Here is a 22,694-nt window from a genome sequence, read left to right as displayed (position 1 = left end):
TGTAAGGTCTAGCATACATTACCTGCTTATTAGCTGATTACTCTTGAATGAAATCAATTTCGAAATCCTTTTTATTTGAGTAGCTTCCTGTTTTGGGGGATATGTTAAGCGTGACTTCATTCTCTAGACATAAAACATCTTAATGCAGGGGTTTCGGGCTACCTTGATATATACATCGGCCGTTCTTGGATCACCATTCAGCAGCGTAACCTGAGTGTCAAGCAGGGACTATCTCGACCATTATATTTTGCGATAAAAAAACAATTTCCATCATTGAACTCACTTTGAGGTTTTCCTCAGCTGTCTTTTTTTTTACAGTACCTTGCCCATAGCCTATCCATCCATGGCTGAAGCTCAAGCCTCCTTCATGACGTAATCGTGAACACCGCCCTGCACTAGCCACACCACAACTTCCCCCCGCAGATCCCCCAGGCACAGCTTCTCCAACTCAGGTTCTGGTGCTAGTTGACCTTATCAAGTCTCCATACCTTCATAATGTGGAACGACGAAGACAACAATCCCTACGGGGCCTTTGATCAACATCAGTCTGGCCTATCCGACTCTCTACATTCAGCCGCACTCTCTCCTCGTAAGCTCCGCTCAGTTTCCACTCTAACATTTCTGCCTTTGGATTAGTATCTTACAGCAGCTAGCTCTCTACGAACATGACTCAACCCCTCCATCTAGTCGTGGATCTACCATCGAGCCTCCCGATTACATCACCCACCCCGACGACCTCAGCGACCCCGAGGATGAGGCCGAGTATGGTGCCGCCAGTGAACAATACCCTCGGAAGAGCGTCTATGACAGCCGTATTGAACAGCTCCTTTATGAAAACCCTGAGATGCCAATATTGATCACGGATGCCGGCAAGAATCATGAGGGCGGCGGGGGCTTTATTGTTTACACAATTCGGACTGCGGTATGATAATGGTGCCCGGCGGAGAACTGTACAATGCTGAGTATTGATAGGACCTTGAAGTACGCCGTCGATATTCCGAATTTGCATCATTGCGACAAACCCTGGTCAATTTGCATCCCACTTTGGTCATTCCGCCGATTCCCGAGAAGCACAGCATGGCGGATTATGCAGCCAAACCCACTAGGGCTAAAGATGATGCGGCTATTATAGATCTCCGGAAACGCATGCTCAGTGTGTTCCTTAACCGCTGCAGGCGTATGAAGGAGGTCCGCGAGGATGGAGTGTGGTGGAGATTCCTTGATCCCAACGTTAGCTGGGTGCGTTCGAGCTGGATGTTTCTGGTTGCGAGTTTATTTACTAACATTTGCCTAGAGTGAGGTTTTGAGTTCCCATCCTGCATCATCAGTCCCAAAGAATAACCTCAAAGCACCACCTCTTGATCCCGCAAACCCCACACCCGCCCATGGCTGGCTCCCGATTCCGTCCACATCTGCGAAGCTCAAGCCCAGCGGTGGAGTTACCACATCCAGCGTAACCGCAGCATCGCCCACATCACCGAATGAGCCAGAGGCACCCTCGTTCCCAGGACCTGAGGTCCTTGGGCGTTTCCCTCCTGAGTCACGCAAGCTTAGCGAGCAGGAACTGGATCCTTACTTTATTAATTTTGAAGCCTCTACGCGGGAGCTAGAACTACTTTTGCAGGGCAACATTGAGAAAGTCAATCGACGAACTCTCTCGCATTTATCTGGGCTCTCAGCCGATCTTATGGAGTTGGGAGCGCGTTACAATGGATTCTCTCTCTCAGAGCAGTCACCAACAGTGGCTGCTGCCATCGAGCGGATTGGCCAGGCCGCTGATACTTCTTATATTGAGACCGAAGAACTATCCTCCGCATTGAGCGCAAGTTTTGCAGAACCTATGCGGGAGAGCGCTCAGTTTGCTAGTGTGGTTCGCGGAGTTCTACGATACAGAGTGCTCAAGCGGGTACAACAAGAAATGACCCGCGACGAGTTGTCGAAGAAAAAAACACTACTAGACTCCCTTGAGCGCAGTGAACTCGAAGCCAAGCGCATCGAGCAGTATCTCAACCGCACCGCCCCTCATTCTGGAGGGACCAAACCTCGTTCTCTGTCAACCTCATCCGCCAGCGAAGCGGGCAACGGTCCTCCCTCGTCAACTGACTCAGGTTTCCGATCTTCTCATGACGATTCCATCAGCTCTCCGCCTGGGTCGCAGATCGGAGGACTCAAGAGGTCTGACCCGTCCGTACCAGGCTCACCCGCTCACCGGAAGTCATCCAGCGGGACCTTCGTGGCGAACAAAATCTTCGGTCGCATTAGCCATGCTATCCACGGGTTTGCGGATGTGGACCCCGAACGAACACGTCGAGACCAGATCGGAAAGACTAAAGAAAGTTTGATTCAGGTATGTGGACAGTGGAGTAGTTTCGCACATGGTTCCAAAACTAATGTTGATTTTCAGTTGGAACATGCGTTGGAAGTGTCCGAAAAGGATGTCAAGGATGCTAGCGCGGGCGTGCTGAATGATCTCAAGCGCTTCCAAAAGGACAAAGAAGCCGATTTGCGACGATACATGGTATGTATGACCACCCACATGAGTTAAGACTGAGACTAATCATGAGTTTCCAGGTCGCATATGCTCGTTGCCACTTAGACTGGGCGCGGAAGAACCTGGAGACATGGACTGAAGCTAGAGATGAAGTGGATAAGATCGTGGCTAGATAGAAGACCATAGTTCATCTTCAGCCTGATGGAGCACGGCGCTGGCGTTTGGTGGATGTTTTACTTTTTTCTTACTTGTCACTACTGTATCGCTGGAAATGCAAATCTGGTATATCAAATTCTCTGAGTCTAGGCGATTCTGTATAGAAAGTAGTAGCCCTGCAGAGACCTCGGGAGAGACGTTGTCTTACCTGTGCCTTCCCGACGTCGTACCTGCAACCCTATAGGGCTATATTGTTCGAAGGGTCTAAGAAAGACGAGGAAAGGGCCAGCCCCTTAATGTGTTGTATATCTGTTTTCATCAACCTCGGAGGTGTTGATAGGAGAAGGGCACATTCCAGTCGGAAATTTTCACCCATCACTTCCGTGAGGAAGAGGAAGATCTACAATGTAATCCACTTCGAAAGTCACCTCCCTTGCTTATCAAGTTCCCTAATCTACATATTACGTCGTGCGACTAGCTCGGTGTTCAATTGGTTAACAAGTACTCCGTACTAGTCTGGTCTGACTGTGATTCGGTCTTTGTGCCACGAATCCTTCCGCTTCCATCACGCCAAGACAAAACAACCTATCTGTATATTCTACAGAACAACCACTTCTTTTCTGGGCATTCCAAAACCTTGCAGGCATGTCCGATTGTAGGCTTTTATTGAGTGAGCAGTGGACCGTCTCGCAATTCCTTCCCTCCCTATTCTGCACCACCAACTCCACCCTACCAGGGTGGCAACGCCGTGCATCAACTGAAAGCAATGAGTGCCTGTATCCATCATCATGATCGTCAGGGCCGGTCACTTATCACGGTCGATGTCGCCGTCTGGCCCTCAGGATGAATTTCGAAATCGATCTTCTCAGTCTTTTTGGAATAAATTCCCTCGACGCTGGGTTAAAATGCTTTCGTTCCTCGCCTTAGTATGCTTCTTTTCCGTCGGTCTTGGCGTGACTATCAAAAGAGACAAGAGCTTTGAACGTGGCGAGAAGCTGCAAGATCTCGGAAATGACCAGGCTATAAGCCGCTTCCCCCCTCCTCGTCAGACACATCAATTTACACATGATCCTACTATTCTCCGTGTGGGTGATGAATATTATCTTTATCATGTCGGTGAACACATCTTCATCCTCACTGCGCCTAGTATGGCTGGCCCATGGAAGCGTATCGGCAGTGTGCTAGAGGCCAAAAGTGTGATCCCAAAGGGTGATCGTGCCGCACCCTGGGCCCCGACTGTTATTGCCGTAGACGGAACATATTATTGCTATTACAGCGTTAGTAAGACCGGTTGCCGTGATAGCGCTGTTGGCGTGGCTACCTCTGACTCTCCTGGTCCGGGCAACTGGCACGACCACGGTGTTCTCATCCAGACGGGCACGGGCAATGGATCAGATATCTATCCCTACACTGTGTCAAATGCTATTGATCCTAGTACATTGGTCACTCCCGATGGACAGGGTTATCTGACGTTTGGAAGCTTCTGGAATGGGATTTTCCAAATTCCTCTGAGCAAGGATCTCCTCTCTCCGGCCAGCACTACTGAACCCGATGAACGACAGCTGGCGTGGGAGCCGAACCCCATGGGCAAGCCAAATCCCAATGCCAACACCATCTGTGGTGACCCGACCGGTCCCCATGCCATTGAGGGTGCTTTCATCTCCCACAATAATGGATGGTACTATCTCTGGTTCAGCCATGGTTTCTGCTGCAACCTGAAGAAAGACAACCTGCCAGCCGCTGGTCAAGAGTAAGTTTTGATGACCCAGTGACTTATTGCTTCATACTCACATATTTAAGGTATTCCATCCGTGTTGGACGCTCTCGCAGTCCCCGTGGGCCATTCACAGACAAGACTGGTACTGATCTCGTCAAAGGCGGCGGTGAACTTGTCTACGGCTCGAACGGAGAGACCTATGCCCCAGGTGGGCAAGGCGTGATCTGTGATGGTGATACCGATGTGCTCTACTACCACTACTGTGCGTTTAACCCCTAATTCTAAGTACCGTTTTCGAACTTCACACTGACCTAATCGCAGTGAACACGAGTGTTGGAATTGCATTCGCGGTAAGCTCACACTAGATTATTCCCAGGCTTGGGGGCACGATTGTCGTGACTCATGCACCCCTGTCGATCCTCGTTACCCCTTGCACTCACGACGTCATCAAGATCTGACCTAACATATGCACTGCAGGACGCCTTACTTGGATTCAATCCTCTCAAATATGTTGATGGATGGCCTATCGCTCAGGCCTGATGTCAAATTCGCACGTCATTTATTTCTCGATCTGTCCTCGACTTTCCGCTCTTCGACGACTATAATCCTCGCAAATTATCTCAAACCCCGCCGCCCTTCGCATGCTCCCTCAGCTCATCCCCTTTCTTTCGAGAGTGGATCTTAAATTCTGCGCATTTCTGCGTTCTTGCTTGCCAACATACTTACCACAGTCACGTCGTCGTCTCTTTTATGCTGGCACACCTGTTCTCATTCGCCTTGTGAATTCATTGCTTATAGGAGCCAAAGGTCCTCTGCATTTTGTGGCGTACAGGCTCTGGTATATACGAATCTTTCCTCTCGGTATATTTGATTGTTTGCGTTTGTGATTCAAGTTGCCAATACATATGTTCCTGCGAAAGCGGATACCATTCCACTGGATCCAGCCATTTGACGAAAGTCGAAGAAGACCTACACTAATATTACATATACCCAATGGAGGACCCAGGCTTTCAGTTTAGGCAAATAGGTATGGCTCCTTCTATATTCACTATCAAACGCTGTAAAATGTACGCAAATCAAAAGAACAAAAGCGAATTGACGTGCGCCGTTCCAACCTAAGAACAAATATCAAAAGAAAAACCGTACGATCCAACCCGAACCTATGAGATCACCAGCTGACACTTCATGTATCCACCTGCCCGTAGAAGTGTGCTTCTCAATACATGTATGTTTCCCTTCGCCTTCGTATGTCACTGCACAAGATCTATCAAGAGTCCCGACGCCTCTTCCATGGTCTCCATTTATGATTCAACAATCCTCCTAGACGGGAACGGAGTCTCTTCCGGCTTCCAGGTTTTGTCTCACTGTCATCTGAAGATGCCGCTGTATCCTCCGTAAGATCCAGCTGTGGCTCTTTGGAATTATCAGGGATCTCAGATGCCTCTGACTGGGTTGTCTTGGCGCTTTGAAAAGGTTCCGACGCTTGCGGCTGCTGCGATTCATGACTGATCAGCGACCCGGGTGTCACTGCTGCGACCTCTGGTAGTACCTGTTGAGGACCTTGGGATATATCTGATAGGTCTTGCAGTTGGTGGTCATGCTCATCTGGTGGAGTTACAAAACACCCTGCATGCCAGAGGTCAGTATGATAGAGATGCTTCCCTCCCATGATGGTCTCAGGGCACCGTAGATGGACTGCCTGCTTGACTTTATCTGACTCTTGTCCGTAGAGGGAACTCTTTCCAAAGCCAATCAGACGAATGTCAAATTCCGCTTCCTCGAGGTAACCATTCCACTGAGCACTTTGCACTAGCTCTTTTGGAAGCCCTTCACTCAGCGGCATCCTGTCACAGCGCTCCAGTGGAACCACTTGCGGCAATCCCATAGCCTCAAAGATTTTGTCGTCAGTGACATGGTGCTGCCTGCCACCGTAAGTGTAGGCAATATTCGCAGCACTTATACCTACTAGAATGTAAGTAATGTGCTAATGGAGCTCAGCTCGTCATTTGAGTCGGTATGATTGATGAATATAGGAAACTCACCTCCGTGGCATATTCCCCAGGTGTGCATGAATTTCAAAGCCACGAAAAGCGCAGTGACAATTCTAAGTACACGGGGACATTCGATTCCAAGATAATTAGTAAGCTCTTTGAAGTCAGTGTTGTCAAATTCGATATAATGACCGTAGTTGTTAAATTCAATGTAAGCTTGTTGAGTAGATTCAAGGGAAGGGCCAAGAAGTTCAAACACTAGGCAGTGATGTATTCCATTGGGACCTTGGAGCTGAAAGGTGTCAAGTAATTCGACAATATGTTTTGTCGACAGCATAATTGTCGAGTTCTTCAAATGATTCAAATTTTCAGTCTCCCTTGGCCTTTCGATGTACGCAGCCAATATCTTCAAAGCGACCCATTGACAGCTAATGACATTTTGACCGACACTTGAGTATGTTAGGTTCTGCGCGTAGTTTCAGAAGCTGAAGGAGTACAGTACGTTTTTTTCTTTGCAAGCCACACTGTAGCTGATTCACCAAAGCCTAGTTTATGGTGCACTGTGTACAGACCATTTTGAAATGTATCCCCGAGACTGACTGGGTGAAACCCACCAGGACAATATCTGTGAATTCCTTCCTCTGTCAAAAGTAGAGGATCATGTTTGAAATCATTTATGTCAAATTTGGGGCCTGTCTTGATCTCCATGGAAGATATATAGCTAGAACGGCAAGTTTAAGGGAGACAAGAGCGGGGTGGGCGATGCCAGAAATATAAAAACTAAGGGATCCTTTGTTTAGTCTTCTAGTTTTAGCTTGGCGAGGTAGCCCTAGGTCTTGGCCCTTCGAAGTATTGGCTATGTAGTGATTCTCTTTGTTGATATGAGACATCTTATTTGATTCAAGTTCATTGATTTCACATTCGAAGGTCATTTATTTCTCGATCTGTCCTTGACTTTCCGCTGTTCGGCCACTGTCATCCTCGCAAATAATCTCGAATCCCGCCGCACTTTGCATATACGTTCAACCCATCCCTTTCTTTCGAGAGTGGATCTCAAATTCTGCACATTTCTGCGTTCTTGCTTGCTAACATACCTGAGAAAGTCGCGTCGTTGTCTCTTTCAGGTTGGTGGATCAGTTCACATTCGCCTCGTCACTTCATTGCTTATAGGAGTCACCTATTCTGTTAAAGGCTCCTGGTCTGCATTTTGTGGCGTATAGGTCCTAGGATCTATGACTCTTTCCTCACGGTATATTTGATCTTCTGCTAAGGCCGACACCATTATTCTACTAGATTCAGTCATTTGATAAAAGCCGAGGAAGACCTACACCAATATTATACAAACCCAATAGAACAGTACCTAGGCTTTCAGTTTAGGTAAATGGGTATGGCTCCTTCTATATTCACTCTCACATGCTGTAAAATGTAACGCAAATCAAAAGAACGAAAGTGAATTGACGTGCGCCGTTCCAATCTAAGAACAAATATCAAAAGAAAAACCGTGCAATCAGACCCAACCCTGTGAGATCACCCGCCGACACCTTATATACCTATCTCTCTATAGAAGTATTCATCTCAGTATATATATGTTCCTATTCGCCTTTATATATACCGGATAGTGCGTAGCACTCGAGACCTTTCCCTTTCCGTTTGAGTACTTACCTTTTGCCGCTTTTTGGTCACTGAGTAGAACTGAGTATATAGTATCCCTTGCCATTCCCATAACATAATCTCTCGACCGTTGAAAGTCAACACACCATCTCGCTCGACCACAGGGAAATACCCATTCCCACCGGGAAATATTGCCTAGCATGGTTGGAATACTGGAGCGACTGCCCAGAACAACTGTCGGAGCTCACATGTTTCACCCCTATAGTGCTTAGGAGAATACTTGCAGGAGTGTTTTTCGTGGTTTTCTATTAGATATCAGCATTAAACTTCATGTGGGCTGTGCAAGTTGCCTAATGCGCAACCCCCATTAGGCAAGGCAAGGCAACCACGGCCCCTTGGAAATAACTTGGAACATGGCCGTCCAGTAATATTATCCACCAATTGGGAATTGGTAAAGATCATCCGGAATCTCTGGCCAGTGACTATTAAAATGGATGTTCAGTGCTTCGGGCTTCTTGTCACCTCGTTCGACTGGATGTTTTCTCTCCCAATGCATGCCTTGCTTTCATTTGGACTTCATTCAATTCTCTTCCTTGTCACTAGCAAGCCCTAATACATAGAACCAGAGAGCTGCTGGTTCTCTTTCACCGACCCTATTGGATTTTCGTGTTTTCATGATCCTTTATCAATTCAATATGCCGAGTGCAGAACAGATCTCACCACTATTTCGGTTTCTTTTACTATAATAACGAGTGCCAGCCCTATTTGGGAAGTATAGGAATGGCATATTGATTATTCGGAACTATGTACATAAGACATATGCGTCACCCAACTAATTCCCCAACAACGCCGATCAGATATTAGCTTACCATCGCCGGGTTTGACGGAATAATCGCTAGATTAAGGTGGAAGACAGCCTCATATTTGCGGATAATCGTTATGAAGCCATGGATCCTGTAGTAGCTCCTTCGCCGTACTTCGCTCTTCGGGTTTCCATTTGATCATCCGGTTAACGAAGCTAATAAACATCCTCTTTTCTTCCCCATCAAACTTGGAGATGGTGCTTTCAAAGCTAAAGGTACTAGGGACAAGGTCTTCCTTTTTGAGTTTTCCTGTAATGCAGTGTTAGTTATAAGATATCTAATTAAAAGACTCACTTACCATCGGCCGTATAGAACATAGATGTCCTCTTGCCGCGGTGAACAAAGTCTTTGGGGGCAGGACCCAAAAGCGACGTTATATACGCAAGATGCGTTTCGTCATCATAAACTTCAACGATGCGTGGATCAACTGATTCAAACAGTGTTCGTCCTTCTAGAAAATCCCATAGCTTCATTCAATGGTTAGTTGTCTGTGCTAGTATGTGTGTTTGGGGGGACACTGTGTACCATAACTCCCAAAGTCCATATATCAGCACTATACGTGTACCCTCTGTCAAGGATGACCTCTGGCGCACGATATACCTCCGCCTGGATACAACCATCCTGAAGAATATCACCTTGGACTGCTAGGTCAAAGTCGACGACTTCAATCAGTCCGATAATATCTTTCAGCGGTCAATAGTCCTTACGGGATAGATAGATAATGCATCCATCATTGCAATGCTTCTGAGGTAGTGGGTTTTCAAATTCATCTCGAGCATTCTGGGATAAGAGCTCACGATCTTCCAGTCGTACCATGATGTTATCCGGCTTTAAGTCTGTTACTTCTGAATGAGCACCATATTGTTAACTAACACAAATAAGAGTTCTTACCGGTATGAATGATAATGAAGGTAAGAGACTATCACTGCCGCAGCTTAGCTAGCTTTGTGCAGTTTAGCAGAACGAAAAAGCAGCCTCCGGCGACGAGATAGTCCCTTGTGAGGGGGTAAGCGACTGATCAAGCTATAGGAACCAATAGGGCAGCGACGAGACATAGTTAATTGTCTAGACAATTATCTAACATTCCTGTCACATTAAAGACAAGGACCGTGCATCTTTCCAAGAGAGCAGAGAGCTGAAAATAAATTTATTTCCTGACGTAGGCTACCTAGCCCCGCACGGGGTGGTGATATAGCATACCAATAACAGAATCAGGTTGGTGTGTACGTATTCTTCCCTGTGACTAGACCAAGGCAATCTAATAATATAACCTGCCTCTTACTAGATGGTGAGAAAGACTCTTGCAGCTTGCTTGTAGGCGTGTGATATGCAGGCAGAATGCGCAATTTTGTGGTCAGCGAATACACGTTGCGTGTCAATGATGAAGGGTCTATCCCCATATCCTCACGCATATATGCCCAGGTGACAAGTGTCCGTTGGTCTTAAATTCCAACCTCAGCTCTATCCAATAGCTGCGTTCTAGTGTCTAATTCAGGTTAGGGGAGTGATCAGCTTACTAGCCAGACTATGTCCCAAAGTCGCTTAGTCTACTAGGTTCTTAGTAATGCTAAGAACTGGGTCGAAAACTGGGTTCTGCAGAAGTCTACGCGTAATTAGCCATAAAATATACACTATCAAATGTGACTGGAGCGAGGGGGGGCGGGGGGGAGGATGTAGGGAAGAGGAGAGAAAGAGGGAGAGAGAGAGAGAGAGTTGGAAGGCGGAGGGTACACCCCGCCGCATTCATTATATATACATATTTTCCCTTATATGTGGGTTTTTGGGTCTGTGGGGTTACAACATGTAGGAATAGGCTGATTCCACGCTCTTTTACAAGTCAGCCTCTGTATTTACTCTCGGGAGTGATCCTAACTCGGCGTCTGGCTTCGAGTTCTTGCTCCAGATGGATGAAGCGCCTGCATAGTCATACGCAACTAGTTAGACTGCAACAGGTTAATTGAGCTTTGATTGATTGATTGATTTGAAATCATTCATGTCAAAGTTGGGGTCTGTCTTCAAATTTAAATTAATTATATCAAATTCAACATTTTTATTGTCTTGGCCCTTCGAAGTATTGGCTTTGTAGTGATTCTCCTTGTTCATATGAGATATCTCATTTGATTCGAGTTCACTGATGGTCTATCATCTCTATTTTGCCTGTAGGAAGGATCAAAATGTATATAAGTCCTAAGTTTTCCAATAAGATACAAAGTGATGGTTTACAACACAGATTTAAAAGAACTATCGATTAACCATATATCATGTGTGGATGAACGCAAATTCATATTAGAAAACTCCCCACTTCCAATTCACGAGAGAAAATCTCCGACTTCACCATTTCTGTGTCTCCTTCCAGCCAGAAACCTGGCTGCGCTTGTCCCATCCTGCATCTGAGCCTCCACGCGAGGGGCTTCGACCACGACGTCTCTTCTCATTCTCCTCCAATTCAATCTGCCAGCGTTCCTTTTTCTCCTTCTTCCGTTTGTCTCGGTGAACATTGCCATCTTGACTCCAGGAGTCACTGCCACCGCCACGATGTTCTTCATGTCCCCACTCACGGTTGGGGCTTGATCGTCCTCTTGACTTTCGCTCGAGGGACACACGGTGGTTACGTTTGTTTTTCTTGTGGTAGCTTTTCGCATCATCATCTCCCCATCCATCGTAGTTGTTACAATCGTCATAGTTGGAATGGTTGCTACGTGAACGGCTGTCCTGCTGTGCATCATCGTCACTCTGACCCCAACCACGGCGGGATTCTACTTCGTTTCTTGACGCTTGATCTGGGGACGCAGGACGATTATTGTACGATTCATGCTGGAGGTGCTGTTCTTCATGATTACCTCTCCCTCTTTCATTGCTGTATCTGTGGTCGTCCTGGGGTTTTTTGTCCCATCGAGAGCGCCTTTGCCGTGGGCTATTGTTATCCTGGCTCTGGTCGTAATCTTTCTCATTGTCTCGCGAGTATTGCCGTGGGGAACGTGATCCACTATTTCTCTGCCCTCCTTGGTCATTGTTGTGAGTGTTGCCCAGGTGGTCGTTGTTATCGTTCTGACCAGTATAGTGTTGATTGTCCCATGACTTGCCATCATTCCCCCAGCCATCTTTACCATGGTTACTGGTTTGATCATCTTGTCCTTCTGTGTTTCCCCGCTGGTGATATAGCTGGGCTTGGCCCCACTGGGATTTGGGTGACTGGGCTTTAGGAGACTGGGCATTTGGAGACTGGGCATTGGGGGACTTCTGATGGTTCCGGGCCTTGTTTTTGTTTTTCTGTTTCCGCTGGTTCTGTTGATTGTGCTGGTTCTTTTCCTCATTCTGACTTTGTTGCTGCCCTATTTGCTGCTGCCTTTTTTGTTTGTTTTGTAGTGCTCGTTGCTTCCTTTGCTGCCGTTTGGATAATTGGTTCGGCGGCTGGTTCATTTTCCGAGGACTATGGATGTTCGCTTGGTTCGGCCCTTGGAAATGCTGGTCAGAATGCGGGATACCGGTAAATATTGGCTGTCCAGGGTGAATATACTGTGGCGTCGGACGCAGGGCATGGGATGGTCCTCGGGTCTTTGGGCGAACCCACCCGCGAGAGGTGAAGTAGGGTCCAGCTACCGGAGGTTGGGCTCCATCCGCGGGCCCATAGTTGGCCTGGGCACGATCTCGATCTCGTCTGTCGAAGGCTTGGCCTTCTTGGTGCATTTTGATCAGATATGACCGATACCAAAGGTAGAAAAGCCACCCGAAAACTGGAATAACGACGGCTACCGCCAGAAGAACCCCAATCAGAACGTTGTTCTGCATGATGTAACGCAGCAGGGAAAGAGGTCTGAAGTGATGTGTCTGGAAACGCGCAGCTGAACTGAGTGCTGGGAGTGTAGGTTTGCGTGGTGCACATCCAATAATGATAAAATAGCGTAGAGTGCCAAAGAATGAAGAGCATGAAGAGAGTGAAAAGTGTGAGGATTGATTCAAGGCCTTGAATAGGATATGTCGGGTGAAGAAGGTGAGAGATGAAAGAGGAAAGAGGAAAAACACAAGGCAAGAGAAGTGAGAAAATGCGGAACGACCAGACTGACAAACATAGCGATGTATTGGAATTTACATGTATTCTATCTAATGTAGATACGTAATTATCTTCTGTTTCATTTTCGATTGACATCAAATCTCACATTTCCCATCCAGCCTGGATTCTCGACAACCAATCTTCATGGACCGACGAAATTTTGCCTGTTTGCAAGAGGGATCTGAGCGACGCCATGAAAGCATCTGGGTGCACCTGCAGACTCTCTGCTGGAAGGGCACCCGATCCTAGAGTAGATGAGATGACAATAACGCGGAGACCCAGATTGAATATCTCGGGCTTTGAAATCCAACCAAGAAGTCCATCTGGTTCTTTCCCAGGGCCAACCAAAGAACAGAGATATGTTAACCCGTCAAAGGCCCAGGCAGAAGTTTCATCCAACGAGAACTTAGCATACGCCGAGCGATTCAGCCTTAACAAAGCTCGCGACCAAACCTCAACCTCGCGCACATCATCGATAAACAGATTCTGCTTCTCCTCCACAAAAAGAACGTTACTCTCTTGGCGATACTCTGTAATCTGGTCTGACACAGCGACTAAGTGACTGTGTTCGTCAGATCCACTGATCCTTGGCTCTTGGCCAGTCAAATATCGAAGAACTCGTTGCCCGAGGAGTGCCGAATCTGAATAGTTATCTATAATGAAGTCGGCAAGCAGGGAGCTTGCATTGAGAGGTGCCAGGGTCACATCAGCGTCAGGTGAAACGGATGAGTGGGACAAAACCCAAGAGGCAGCTGATGCTGCAACATCACGAATTTCATCGTCGTCATCATTGAGCATGTCATACAAGACCAGATAGACATCCAGCAACACTGCATCCACGCATGGCTGGGCACCGGAGCATCTAAGAGCCCGTGAAAAGCTGCTTACAGATGTGACTGCAGCAAAACGGGTAGTGAATTCCTGTGAAACGAAAAAGGATTAGATCAGTGACTTGAGTATGGAATAAACCTCGCGACGAAACTCACAGTCTCCTCGCTCAAGGCAGAGCGAAGCTTGATGGTCCAGCTGCGGACATCGCCTTCAAATGAGGACGAAACTGATTGATCAACAGATAACCGAATGGCTAGTAGACAGCCCCGAAGTCGTAGCTCAGCGTCTGTTGCGTCTCGGTTCCAGGTAGTGATATCTGTATGGGGGCGGAAGCTATTTGCGATGGCATCCCATGGAAGATCCAGGCTTGACACTGAATCGAACTGTGACGATGTTAAGTTCTCCATAATTGAAGCCAAGTTTGACGCGGCCATTGTTTTCACGCGAGGACTGTTATCTCCCAAAACCACAGATGAATACAAGGCGGCCAATGGCTGTCTGTACCGCTCGTCTTCGCCAACTGACTCATGGAGTTGCTCCAAAATCCAACGAGCGACATCTGCATCGAATTGTGACACTCCAGTGAAGAATGCTGGGAGCTGCTCCCACTGCTGGGAAGTAAGCATTTTCAATGTTGTGCACCAAGCAAGTGCTCTTCTAAGAAGGGCAGATGCTCGGCTAGCACTTGAGAGGTCCCACCCTGCCTGGGAAGCGTCGAAAACAAATCTCAAAATCTTATCGAGGTCGTGAACCTCGAACATCTCGTTGATGAAGGGAAGAACTTGCTCTGTATATCGGTCAGCTCATATATTTTCTTTGCTCAGATGGATAGAATGTCCACTTACTTTCACTCTGCGCTTGGATCGCCCGCTCAAGTGTGCCATTGAGAATTTCACCAAGTTCGCTTGCCACAGTCGGCGATTTTCCAACGTGGAACAGGAACCCTAATACAGTGCGCAACGTCCTGAAAAGTACATCAAGGTTCGCTGCCAAATGATTAACTCGGGTATTATTAGGAATTTTTCAGTGTACTCACATGTCCAGAAATCATCAGTTGTGAAGGAGTATCGACGAAGAGCATATCGCGCACACAAAGCAACACCATGAACATAATTCTCGGTAATTTTCGAGGGAAGCGTAACAAGGGTGCATAATTCTTCCGGAATATTTTGTCGAATGAGCAAAGACGCATATACGCGAGCTGCATGCTCTCTAACACCCCAAACCGGGCTGCTCAGGTGTTCAAGAACCAATCCGCGTAGCATCTTATCAGTAGGATCATCTAAGCTTGGGACTTTATCACCAACGAGTTCCAGTGCGGGGAACACCCGCTCAGTAATAATTTCAGTGCCCTCCGCTGCTTCACCCTGCGTTGTGAGAAGACCAGAGAGCAGTTCAAGCAGACCAGGATACTTGGGGAATGTTATCCGGGATCCTGGCTCTGAGCCTGAGTTTCCTCCAAAGCCTGGCCCAGCGCCGGGAATGACCCGACACATTTTTGTGAGTAGGGCACGGAAGAGCATCAGTCCGGAATTTCGAAGGGCCCAGATTGGCGACCCTAGGCGTTCGGCGGACAACGTCAGTGCCTTCATGATAAATGGCTCGGTAAAGGGGCCAAGTTTCGCGTTCGTAAAGATATCTTTCAGGCAATTCATTGCATGGACCTGGGGCAGCTCCAAGTACTGTCTCTCTTTGTCGTAATCTACAGAAAGGGATGAGATTTCGTGGAGTTCATTAATGGCCTCGTTGAAGAATGGAGTTCCGGGATCGGAACCAACAATTCCTGTTACCAATGCAGGCAAACCAGCAGATCGACGGGTAAGTTTAGATGCCGAGTCAAAAATAGTCGACTTAGCTTCCTGGTACCAGGTCTTATGAAGTTCTCGGATCGACGGATCCTTTGAGGAGCTGCATCGCTGACAGCACGTCGCAAATGTCTGCGAGACGTTGGAGAATGCACCTCGATGGCGGAGTTCAGCCAGCTGTGTGAAGCTCACACTTCCAATGTTTGAAAAATCCGTCCAATTGAGTCCGTCGTTTCCACTTGGTCCGTAGCTAGTGTTTACCATAGTAGCATGGAGCAGAAGACTACTCCAAGTCAGCGATTATGCATAGTCAGCAATATGGGTTGAACTTACCTTGCTTCACGAAGAGATCTCCAGGAATAAGAAAGGGCATCCTTGGGTCCCACATTCAGGTCCTCGGTGGGCTCATCCGAGTGACCTTCGGGTGAATCGATACAAAGCAAAGGCTTCGCCTCAAGCCAGATCTTATCGCAAATTGCAACAATGCGGTTATGGACAGACCGCCAAGCAGCGGATCCCGACTCATCAGATATCAGGGAGTGGAAGCTTGGCATAAGGACGATATACCTGGAATTGCAATCAGCATAGTGTCTCATATATAGACCAGCACAGCATACCTAAGGCCGGACGTATATCCATGAAGTGGCGCCTCGCGCATGACGGGGTTGAAAAGGGTCTTTGAATCCAGAAGACGTTCCTCGAGCTTTTTCAAAATTGTGTCGACAACCGATGCCTTGGTTGTCCACCAATCAGAAGCCGGTTGACCGGAGTTGGCTGGCAGGGCCGCGCAAAATATGATGTGGTATAAACGAGCAACAGTATCAGCGTGATCAGCTCTGCTAGTGTTACTTGCTAGGCTTTCCGCTCGAGTAATTGCGTCTGTCAACCGCATGCCAACAGCCGACTGCTGGTCCGTCTTATTGTGCAATCCGTTGAGCAGAATCTCCCGAGGGCACAAACTCAAGATCGAAAGCGAAGTTTGTCGGACTTCCTCAAATGGATCCAGCAGGAGATCAATCAACAACCGGAGTAGGTGAGCATCAAACACTTCGACCTGGACTTTCCAAAGATTTTCCATCTCTGATTTTTGAAGCTTGACCTCTATCCGTGGATCAAGACCGGAGTCCAGTAGGAGCTTTAGAGCTTTGAGAGCCGTGATATGGCGCGGATATGATGCCGCCAGACGCAAATCATCACCTAATAACTTGAGGTATGCCTTGAGGAACTCAGTGGTTTCAGCTTCATTTCTGACCTGACCTTGAGCTGGCTTGCTGGCTGTTTTCTCTGTATGTAAGACAGCATCTTCGTCTTTGACAATGCCACCCCTTAGACGAACAAAAAATTTACGTGTCAAACTTAGAACTTCTCCTCGGGTATATGCGTCAGATTCAGCATGCATAGAGGGTAGTCCTAGAAGGATGGCCTTCGTTGCCCCCACTGTAAATGGCTTTACTGTGGAAAATGCTGTAATTAACAGTGAGAGAGCGGCTATACGGATATTGGCCTCGCGGTGCAAGAGAAAGTTGCCGATCACGTCGCTCTTCATAATCAGCACCTTATTTTCATCGATTTTCATTTTGCCAACGTTGAAAATATCTGCACAAATTAGAAAATTGTCAAGAAATCAAGATTCATGGAGCAACTCACAATCTTCATGGACTAAGTTGATCTTCTTGCCGATCTGTAGAGCAGCAAAAAGAACCATATACTCTGCCTCAGGCGCATCGGTCATATCACCTTTGAGAAGGCTCTTGACTGGGAGGGTGTCAAGGAAAATCTTGAAGCCATTGGGATCAATAGTAAACAGAGGCTCCAGGAGCCTATTGGATACGTCTTCCAACGTTTCTATGTTTTGTAAGGCTGTGCGTCGCACTGGGGTTACCCACATCGCTGACAGCTTTTCCGACGAGTTTCCAGGCTTCATCTTCTGGATCAACATCGCCAGTAAGTTTCCAGCTGCCACGGCCATTGTTCTGTTGTTAGTTTGGATCAGGAGCCCTAGAACAAAGATCCTTGCTGCTAGTTCATCGGAGAGGCGGCCAGATGCAGTATCAAAAGCGGGGCCTGATTCGCCTAGAGACAGAGTCTCATGATCATTGGCAAACAGCGTCGGCCATCTATCTGTATTCTTCAAAAGCCACTGTCGAATCAAAGGGATAAATTCGCTGGGCAACAAAGCATCCTTTCTGATGAATGTTTCCAAAAACACCAGAGATCCTTTAAGTCGAGTTTGAGGCTCCCCAAGCACAATGCTGGGAATTAGCGCATCAATAATTGAACTTTGAAGAGTTGCCCTCGTCGTTCCTTGGTGACGTTTGGCTAAGATGGCAGTGATTGAGGCGAGGAGTTTCTTAATGGGCTTTGGCTTTGCGTCTTCATATCGAGTCAAACAAATATCAAATATCGACAGCCATGCTTCTTGTGATAGAATCAACTGTTGGGTTGCATCACATTGTGACTTGATGGCAGCATCAATAAAAGCAGAGGCAGCATTGCATGCCTCTGCAGAATGAGGTGGCGAGATAGATGCTGTCGATAGCGTATTAACCAACGACTGCCATACCCGGTTCACCTTTCTTTTGCGTAACAATATTAGAACAAATTGGTTCTTATGAATTTAGACATATACTTCACTTACTCAGTGTCTTGGCATGTCAGTGTGAATTTCACCAATGGGCCTTTAGCGATATCTCGGAGGGTTTTCTCCGAGAACAATTGCACTTTCTGCGCAAGATCTTCCATTTCGGTTGATATAGCACGTTGCACCTGACGTGAATCATCAACAGGAATATCCCCAATTATACAAAGCCTCGGGATCTTGGATAACGGTCCGGCGAAAGGTCTTGCCAACGATTAATTTTTATGCTCCCCGCGATGCCTCAGGCCGCCAAGTGATAAAAGTGGGATTCCGTATCAGGTAAAGCGCATATGCCTCGGCAAGACTATTCTCCGTTGGATCGCCGGAAGTCACGGGACCGAAGTTTTTGCTGTTCCGATGCCAGTGGAGCTGCGAACACAGGGTCATCACTTCTTTTCCAGTCATCCGCCCTTACCTTCAAAGGTTTCCTTTAGGTTCTTGTAATTTTATCCTCTATTCCCTTATCTTTCAATACCTCTTTTCACAATGTCCATCTGGGACTCCCTCAGCGGCCGCAAGCAAACCCCAGGGCCCGATGCCTTCGACCCTTCAAGCGCGCAAGATGCAACATCCTTCCTCTCCGAGGTTGCTATTCCCGATCCTTCTCGCCTCCACCCCCTGGCTGGTCTGAACCAGGAAACCCTTGACTACCTCTCCCTCGACGATTCCGCCCTTGACGAACTCCCCGGCTCCCGATCAGTGCTGCCATCGCGTGGATGGTCAGACGATCTTTGTTATGGTACCGGAACTACCTATCTCGTTGCACTCGCTACGGGAGGTGCATGGGGACTTGTAGAAGGATTGAGAAAGACACCAGTTACGGCAGCACCTAAAATTCGTCTTAACGCCGTACTCAACTCCGTTACCCGTCGCGGCCCGTTCCTCGGAAACTCGGCCGGTGTTGTGGCTATGGTTTACAATGGAATTAACTCAGGCCTTGGAGTTGTGCGAGGCAAGCACGATGCGTCTAACAGCATTGTGGCCGGCGCATTGAGCGGCATGATCTTCAAGAGCACACGTGGACTTAAACCCATGATGATCTCTGGCGGCATTGTTGCTTCCATTGCTGGCGCCTGGGCTGTATGTATATTGTTATGATGTGCTGTGTGACTTTTGCTAACTGTGACTCTACAGGTGACGCGAAAGGCCTTCTTCTAGATTGCTAGCATGGCCAGTTTTATCCTCCTCCGCTCCTCGGTTATCCGACTCTCCATACCTTCCACGCCACCCTTCAACGACATTGGCGGTTGATGATTAGCCGTCTCGCTTTGTCTTTCCATCTGCGATGTATTACAACTATTTTTTTATTCCCCCCTGTGGGTCTCTTCACTCCGGCGCTTCAAGCATCATGTTTCGCATTTATGCGTGGGTTGGGAACGGGATGTGCAACTGGGTTTGTACTTTGTATTTCTTCTGTGTACATAGAAAAGTCTCTTGCATACCTGCGATTTATTGGCTATGGCGCTTGCAAGTGTCTGTCAGTTACGTATTTTAATGCTGCTAGTGACTTCCAATAGACAATTTTCCAAACATCCCGATCTAGTCTGATAAGTGAAGTTCGCCTTCCTATTCACACCCTATCTGCGAAATGGAACAACATTTGCTGGGCTTAGATTGGTCCCAATGCTGCAAAAGAGCTGTGAGGGTGTCCTCGGAATAACGACCCATCATCTTTCTTTTCAAAATTTATGTCATTCTAGGGTCTGTCATCAAAATGCGATGCCAACACCAGACTTGAATGAAGATGGCACTATTCCAACCAGATACTCCGCATGTGCTGCAAAGCAAAATGAAAGGGAATTGAAACGAAAGAGCGGCTTGTTTTTATACACTCGATCCTTTCATCATGGGGTGACTAAATTTGCAGGCAAAAGATCATACTCTTGACTAATATATAACCAGGAAGCACAACGGTACTCGTTTGAACCATGTTAATATCCTTCGGATCAAGCTTGTCGGTCAATTTAAGCTTGTGAAATTATAATACATATAAATCTTCCAAGAAAGGTCAGCTCACGAATGAATATATAGCATTCCTGTGGAGTAAATATAATACATAAATAAACAGGTATTAAACTTTGATGAAAATACAACCCTTTTCTTACAAATACACTAAATACACCCTAAGGCAGGTGTATTGAGTGGCACAAGGACACTAGATTGTCTTTGGTACCTAGGATATTTCCAAAATGATTGTCGGCCAACTTCTGCGCTCATGTGGCGTTGATCAGGAACCGGCGCGGGTAAATGGGAAATATAATTTGGGTCGCCCGGACCAGAACTTTCACCTTTCTCCAGATCCTTGGCAATGCCAGATATATCTTCAAGCAAAGCGAAAGTCTCAAAACCACGCTCCAAGACTTTCACTGGGTGTTGGACTTGCCGAGAGCGTCGAGTGAAGTGCGACGAAGAACGCCCCCACTGCGGGCGGTGCCAGCGGCACGGTTGGGTGTGCAAGGGGTATGGATTGCGCCTAGAATGGTCTCGGATCCCCGGCAGCCGCTGTCATCGGCGCCAATTGCGGCCCCGAGAAGCAGATTTAGATACAGACCTGTCATCTGCCGCTGTGACAGCACTGCTGATTGAGTTGGATGAGTATTCGGGGGATGACTGTTCCCAAACACGAGGACCATTCTCGGTGTTCTCTGTTTTGTCAAGCCCCAACACTCAAGATGCAGGTCATGTTGATCTACCTAACTTGGGAGATGAACTTCCAATTCAACATGCGGAGGATACACAGCGTACCTCGTTGGACTTGATTAGCTCACCAGTTGGCGGCGGAGATGGCGAGTTAGCTTCACCAAGACCATCATGGGATGGATTATATGGATTACCATCTGCTACCGCACTGTGCACGTCTGAATTCCGTGAGGAATCAGGCACGGCATCAACAAATCCTTATTATCGGGTTGATGACAGCTCTATCAACGCAATCGCCCCTGTCGTTAATCACAGAAACCCTAAAAATGGGCTGTCAGAACCGAGTGATTATGGCAGACCAATATTAGATATTCACAGTGATGGGCCTGAGATCTCTCTCTGGGGTGCCATGAGTCCATTGACCCTCCCAAGACCAGAGACAGAGCTAGTCCATCACTGGGTTGTTTTTCTCAGCGGAAACATGCTCCTACTCGACACTCCGGACAATCCCTGCCGAACCGTGTTCATGCCTCTGGCTCTGAAAGGCCTCGATGTCTCCCCAACAGAGCCAAACATCCATCTCTCAATCTTCCACGCGATTTGTGCCTCCTCAGCCTTCAGTCTCTCTCATCTCCGCCATGATTCCCGGTACCACTCCACCGCCGTCCACCATGACCAGCTGGCTCTGCGTCATTTGCGAGGAAGCCTGGAGCGGGCTCGCTGCCTAAATGAGGCCACATTAGCTGCTGTCCTCACTTGTATCACGGCTGAAGCTATGTCTGGTCGCCGTAGCCAGTGGAGAGCACATGTTGCTGGATGTCTTGGTCTGCTTGAGAACGAGGTCCATGGCGACTGGATCCGAACTCCGACTGCTGCTAGATTGCTCCAAAGTTACTTGTCCCTTTCGTCACTATCTAGCTTTCCTGTACCCGAACGGCTCATGGCACTCCTCAATGGCCCTTCCGGATTTCATCACCACCTAGAACAATCGCATGGAGTCACAACACCACTGGTCAAATGCCTCGCTCGAATTACTACAATTGTTGAGTCACGGACACAGCTGTCCACCGAAGAACTGGACCGGTTCGAACTTCAGCTCTACTTGAACTTTCCATCATTGTCTAACCCAGACGCCCCGGGTTCGATCATCGTCCAACATGCTCTAAACTCATTCTACTACGCGACGATTGTATATTTCCGTCGCAGTTTGCGTGGCGCACCGTTATGCGACGTGCAGGACCTGATTGAGAAAGCAATACACGATCTTGAATTTGTCGATGCACTTACGCGTGACAAGGGCGGCTGTTCGTACAACTGGGCAGGCTTTGTGATTGCGGCTGACTGCGAGCGGCCTGATCTGCAAGATCGAATGTTGGCATTCTTTGACCGCAAAAGTCGACATGGGATCCAGAGTATCAATGTATTATGTGAAATCGTCCAAGCTGTATGGAATAGGCGGGCAGCGGCTGGACCGGACGTCGATATACAGTGGCAAGATATTGCAAAGGAAGCTGAGTTTGACATCATGCTTGTTTGAATGTGGATATAAACATACCGAAATTAACATACTATGATGTTACACCTGTGTACATATACTCGGGGCCCACAGAACAAGAAGCCGAGCCATGTACCTAGGTCATGCAGCAGAATATCATAGAATCTTACAGAAAGCACGTGCCGTAGGCATATGCCTTGAATCAATTCTTGCTAAGCATCTTCAGATTCTGCTTACTATATCTGCGCCGGCTCTGTACGATCATCTTGGAAGGAATGGTGAAATAGCACTTTGGGATTTAATATGGCATGCTTCGGTGTGCCGTCACCTTTAATCTTTTGGACCTATAGTTCCAGGACATTGGAATCAATCCTTGTGATGACTAAATTGAAATGAAGCAATATG

General features: G+C 47.5%; 8 protein-coding genes across 8 annotated transcripts; 4 read left to right on the top strand and 4 right to left on the bottom strand.

Moving 5' to 3' along the window:
- Positions 1-495: 495 nt before the first annotated feature.
- On the top strand, positions 496-2,667 carry N7479_008001 (PX and BAR domain-containing protein; the record flags this gene model as incomplete). Its single annotated transcript, XM_057255695.1, has 6 exons — positions 496-589; positions 654-922; positions 973-1,239; positions 1,295-2,347; positions 2,405-2,518; positions 2,572-2,667. 6 exons carry the CDS (start codon positions 496-498, stop codon positions 2,665-2,667), a joined length of 1,893 nt encoding a protein of 630 aa, XP_057109557.1.
- A 625-nt stretch (positions 2,668-3,292) lies between these two features.
- On the top strand, positions 3,293-4,904 carry N7479_008000 (putative endo-arabinanase; the record flags this gene model as incomplete). Its single annotated transcript, XM_057255694.1, has 5 exons — positions 3,293-3,302; positions 3,419-4,397; positions 4,448-4,626; positions 4,686-4,714; positions 4,842-4,904. 5 exons carry the CDS (start codon positions 3,293-3,295, stop codon positions 4,902-4,904), a joined length of 1,260 nt encoding a protein of 419 aa, XP_057109556.1.
- A 727-nt stretch (positions 4,905-5,631) lies between these two features.
- N7479_007999 (uncharacterized protein) lies at positions 5,632-7,063 on the bottom strand (the record flags this gene model as incomplete). Its single annotated transcript, XM_057255693.1, has 3 exons — positions 5,632-6,326; positions 6,407-6,821; positions 6,881-7,063. The coding sequence occupies 3 exons, from the start codon at positions 7,061-7,063 to the stop codon at positions 5,632-5,634; spliced, it is 1,293 nt and encodes a 430-aa protein (XP_057109555.1).
- A 1,821-nt stretch (positions 7,064-8,884) lies between these two features.
- On the bottom strand, positions 8,885-9,645 carry N7479_007998 (uncharacterized protein; the record flags this gene model as incomplete). The annotated part of the gene is made up of 4 exons (XM_057255692.1): positions 8,885-9,078; positions 9,128-9,296; positions 9,355-9,491; positions 9,537-9,645. 4 exons carry the CDS (start codon positions 9,643-9,645, stop codon positions 8,885-8,887), a joined length of 609 nt encoding a protein of 202 aa, XP_057109554.1.
- A 1,515-nt stretch (positions 9,646-11,160) lies between these two features.
- N7479_007997 (uncharacterized protein) lies at positions 11,161-12,618 on the bottom strand (the record flags this gene model as incomplete). The annotated part of the gene is made up of 1 exon (XM_057255691.1): positions 11,161-12,618. The coding sequence occupies one exon, from the start codon at positions 12,616-12,618 to the stop codon at positions 11,161-11,163; it is 1,458 nt and encodes a 485-aa protein (XP_057109553.1).
- Positions 12,619-12,982: 364 nt separating this feature from the next.
- On the bottom strand, positions 12,983-18,258 carry N7479_007996 (Armadillo-like helical; the record flags this gene model as incomplete). The annotated part of the gene is made up of 8 exons (XM_057255690.1): positions 12,983-13,801; positions 13,867-14,498; positions 14,557-14,697; positions 14,748-15,799; positions 15,850-16,083; positions 16,134-17,112; positions 17,164-18,092; positions 18,155-18,258. The coding sequence occupies 8 exons, from the start codon at positions 18,256-18,258 to the stop codon at positions 12,983-12,985; spliced, it is 4,890 nt and encodes a 1,629-aa protein (XP_057109552.1).
- A 382-nt stretch (positions 18,259-18,640) lies between these two features.
- Positions 18,641-19,312, top strand: N7479_007995 (protein transporter TIM23; the record flags this gene model as incomplete). Its single annotated transcript, XM_057255689.1, has 2 exons — positions 18,641-19,234; positions 19,289-19,312. The coding sequence occupies 2 exons, from the start codon at positions 18,641-18,643 to the stop codon at positions 19,310-19,312; spliced, it is 618 nt and encodes a 205-aa protein (XP_057109551.1).
- A 1,150-nt stretch (positions 19,313-20,462) lies between these two features.
- On the top strand, positions 20,463-22,331 carry N7479_007994 (Zn(II)2Cys6 transcription factor; the record flags this gene model as incomplete). Its single annotated transcript, XM_057255688.1, has 1 exon — positions 20,463-22,331. The coding sequence occupies one exon, from the start codon at positions 20,463-20,465 to the stop codon at positions 22,329-22,331; it is 1,869 nt and encodes a 622-aa protein (XP_057109550.1).
- Positions 22,332-22,694: the final 363 nt, after the last annotated feature.

This window comes from Penicillium vulpinum, assembly GCF_028829585.1.
Source record: "Penicillium vulpinum strain IBT 29486 chromosome Unknown utg000003l_segment0_segment0, whole genome shotgun sequence".
Classification (NCBI taxonomy): domain Eukaryota; kingdom Fungi; phylum Ascomycota; class Eurotiomycetes; order Eurotiales; family Aspergillaceae; genus Penicillium; species Penicillium vulpinum.
Note: the sequence above shows the minus strand (reverse complement) of the source record. Positions and strands in the feature narration are given on the sequence as shown.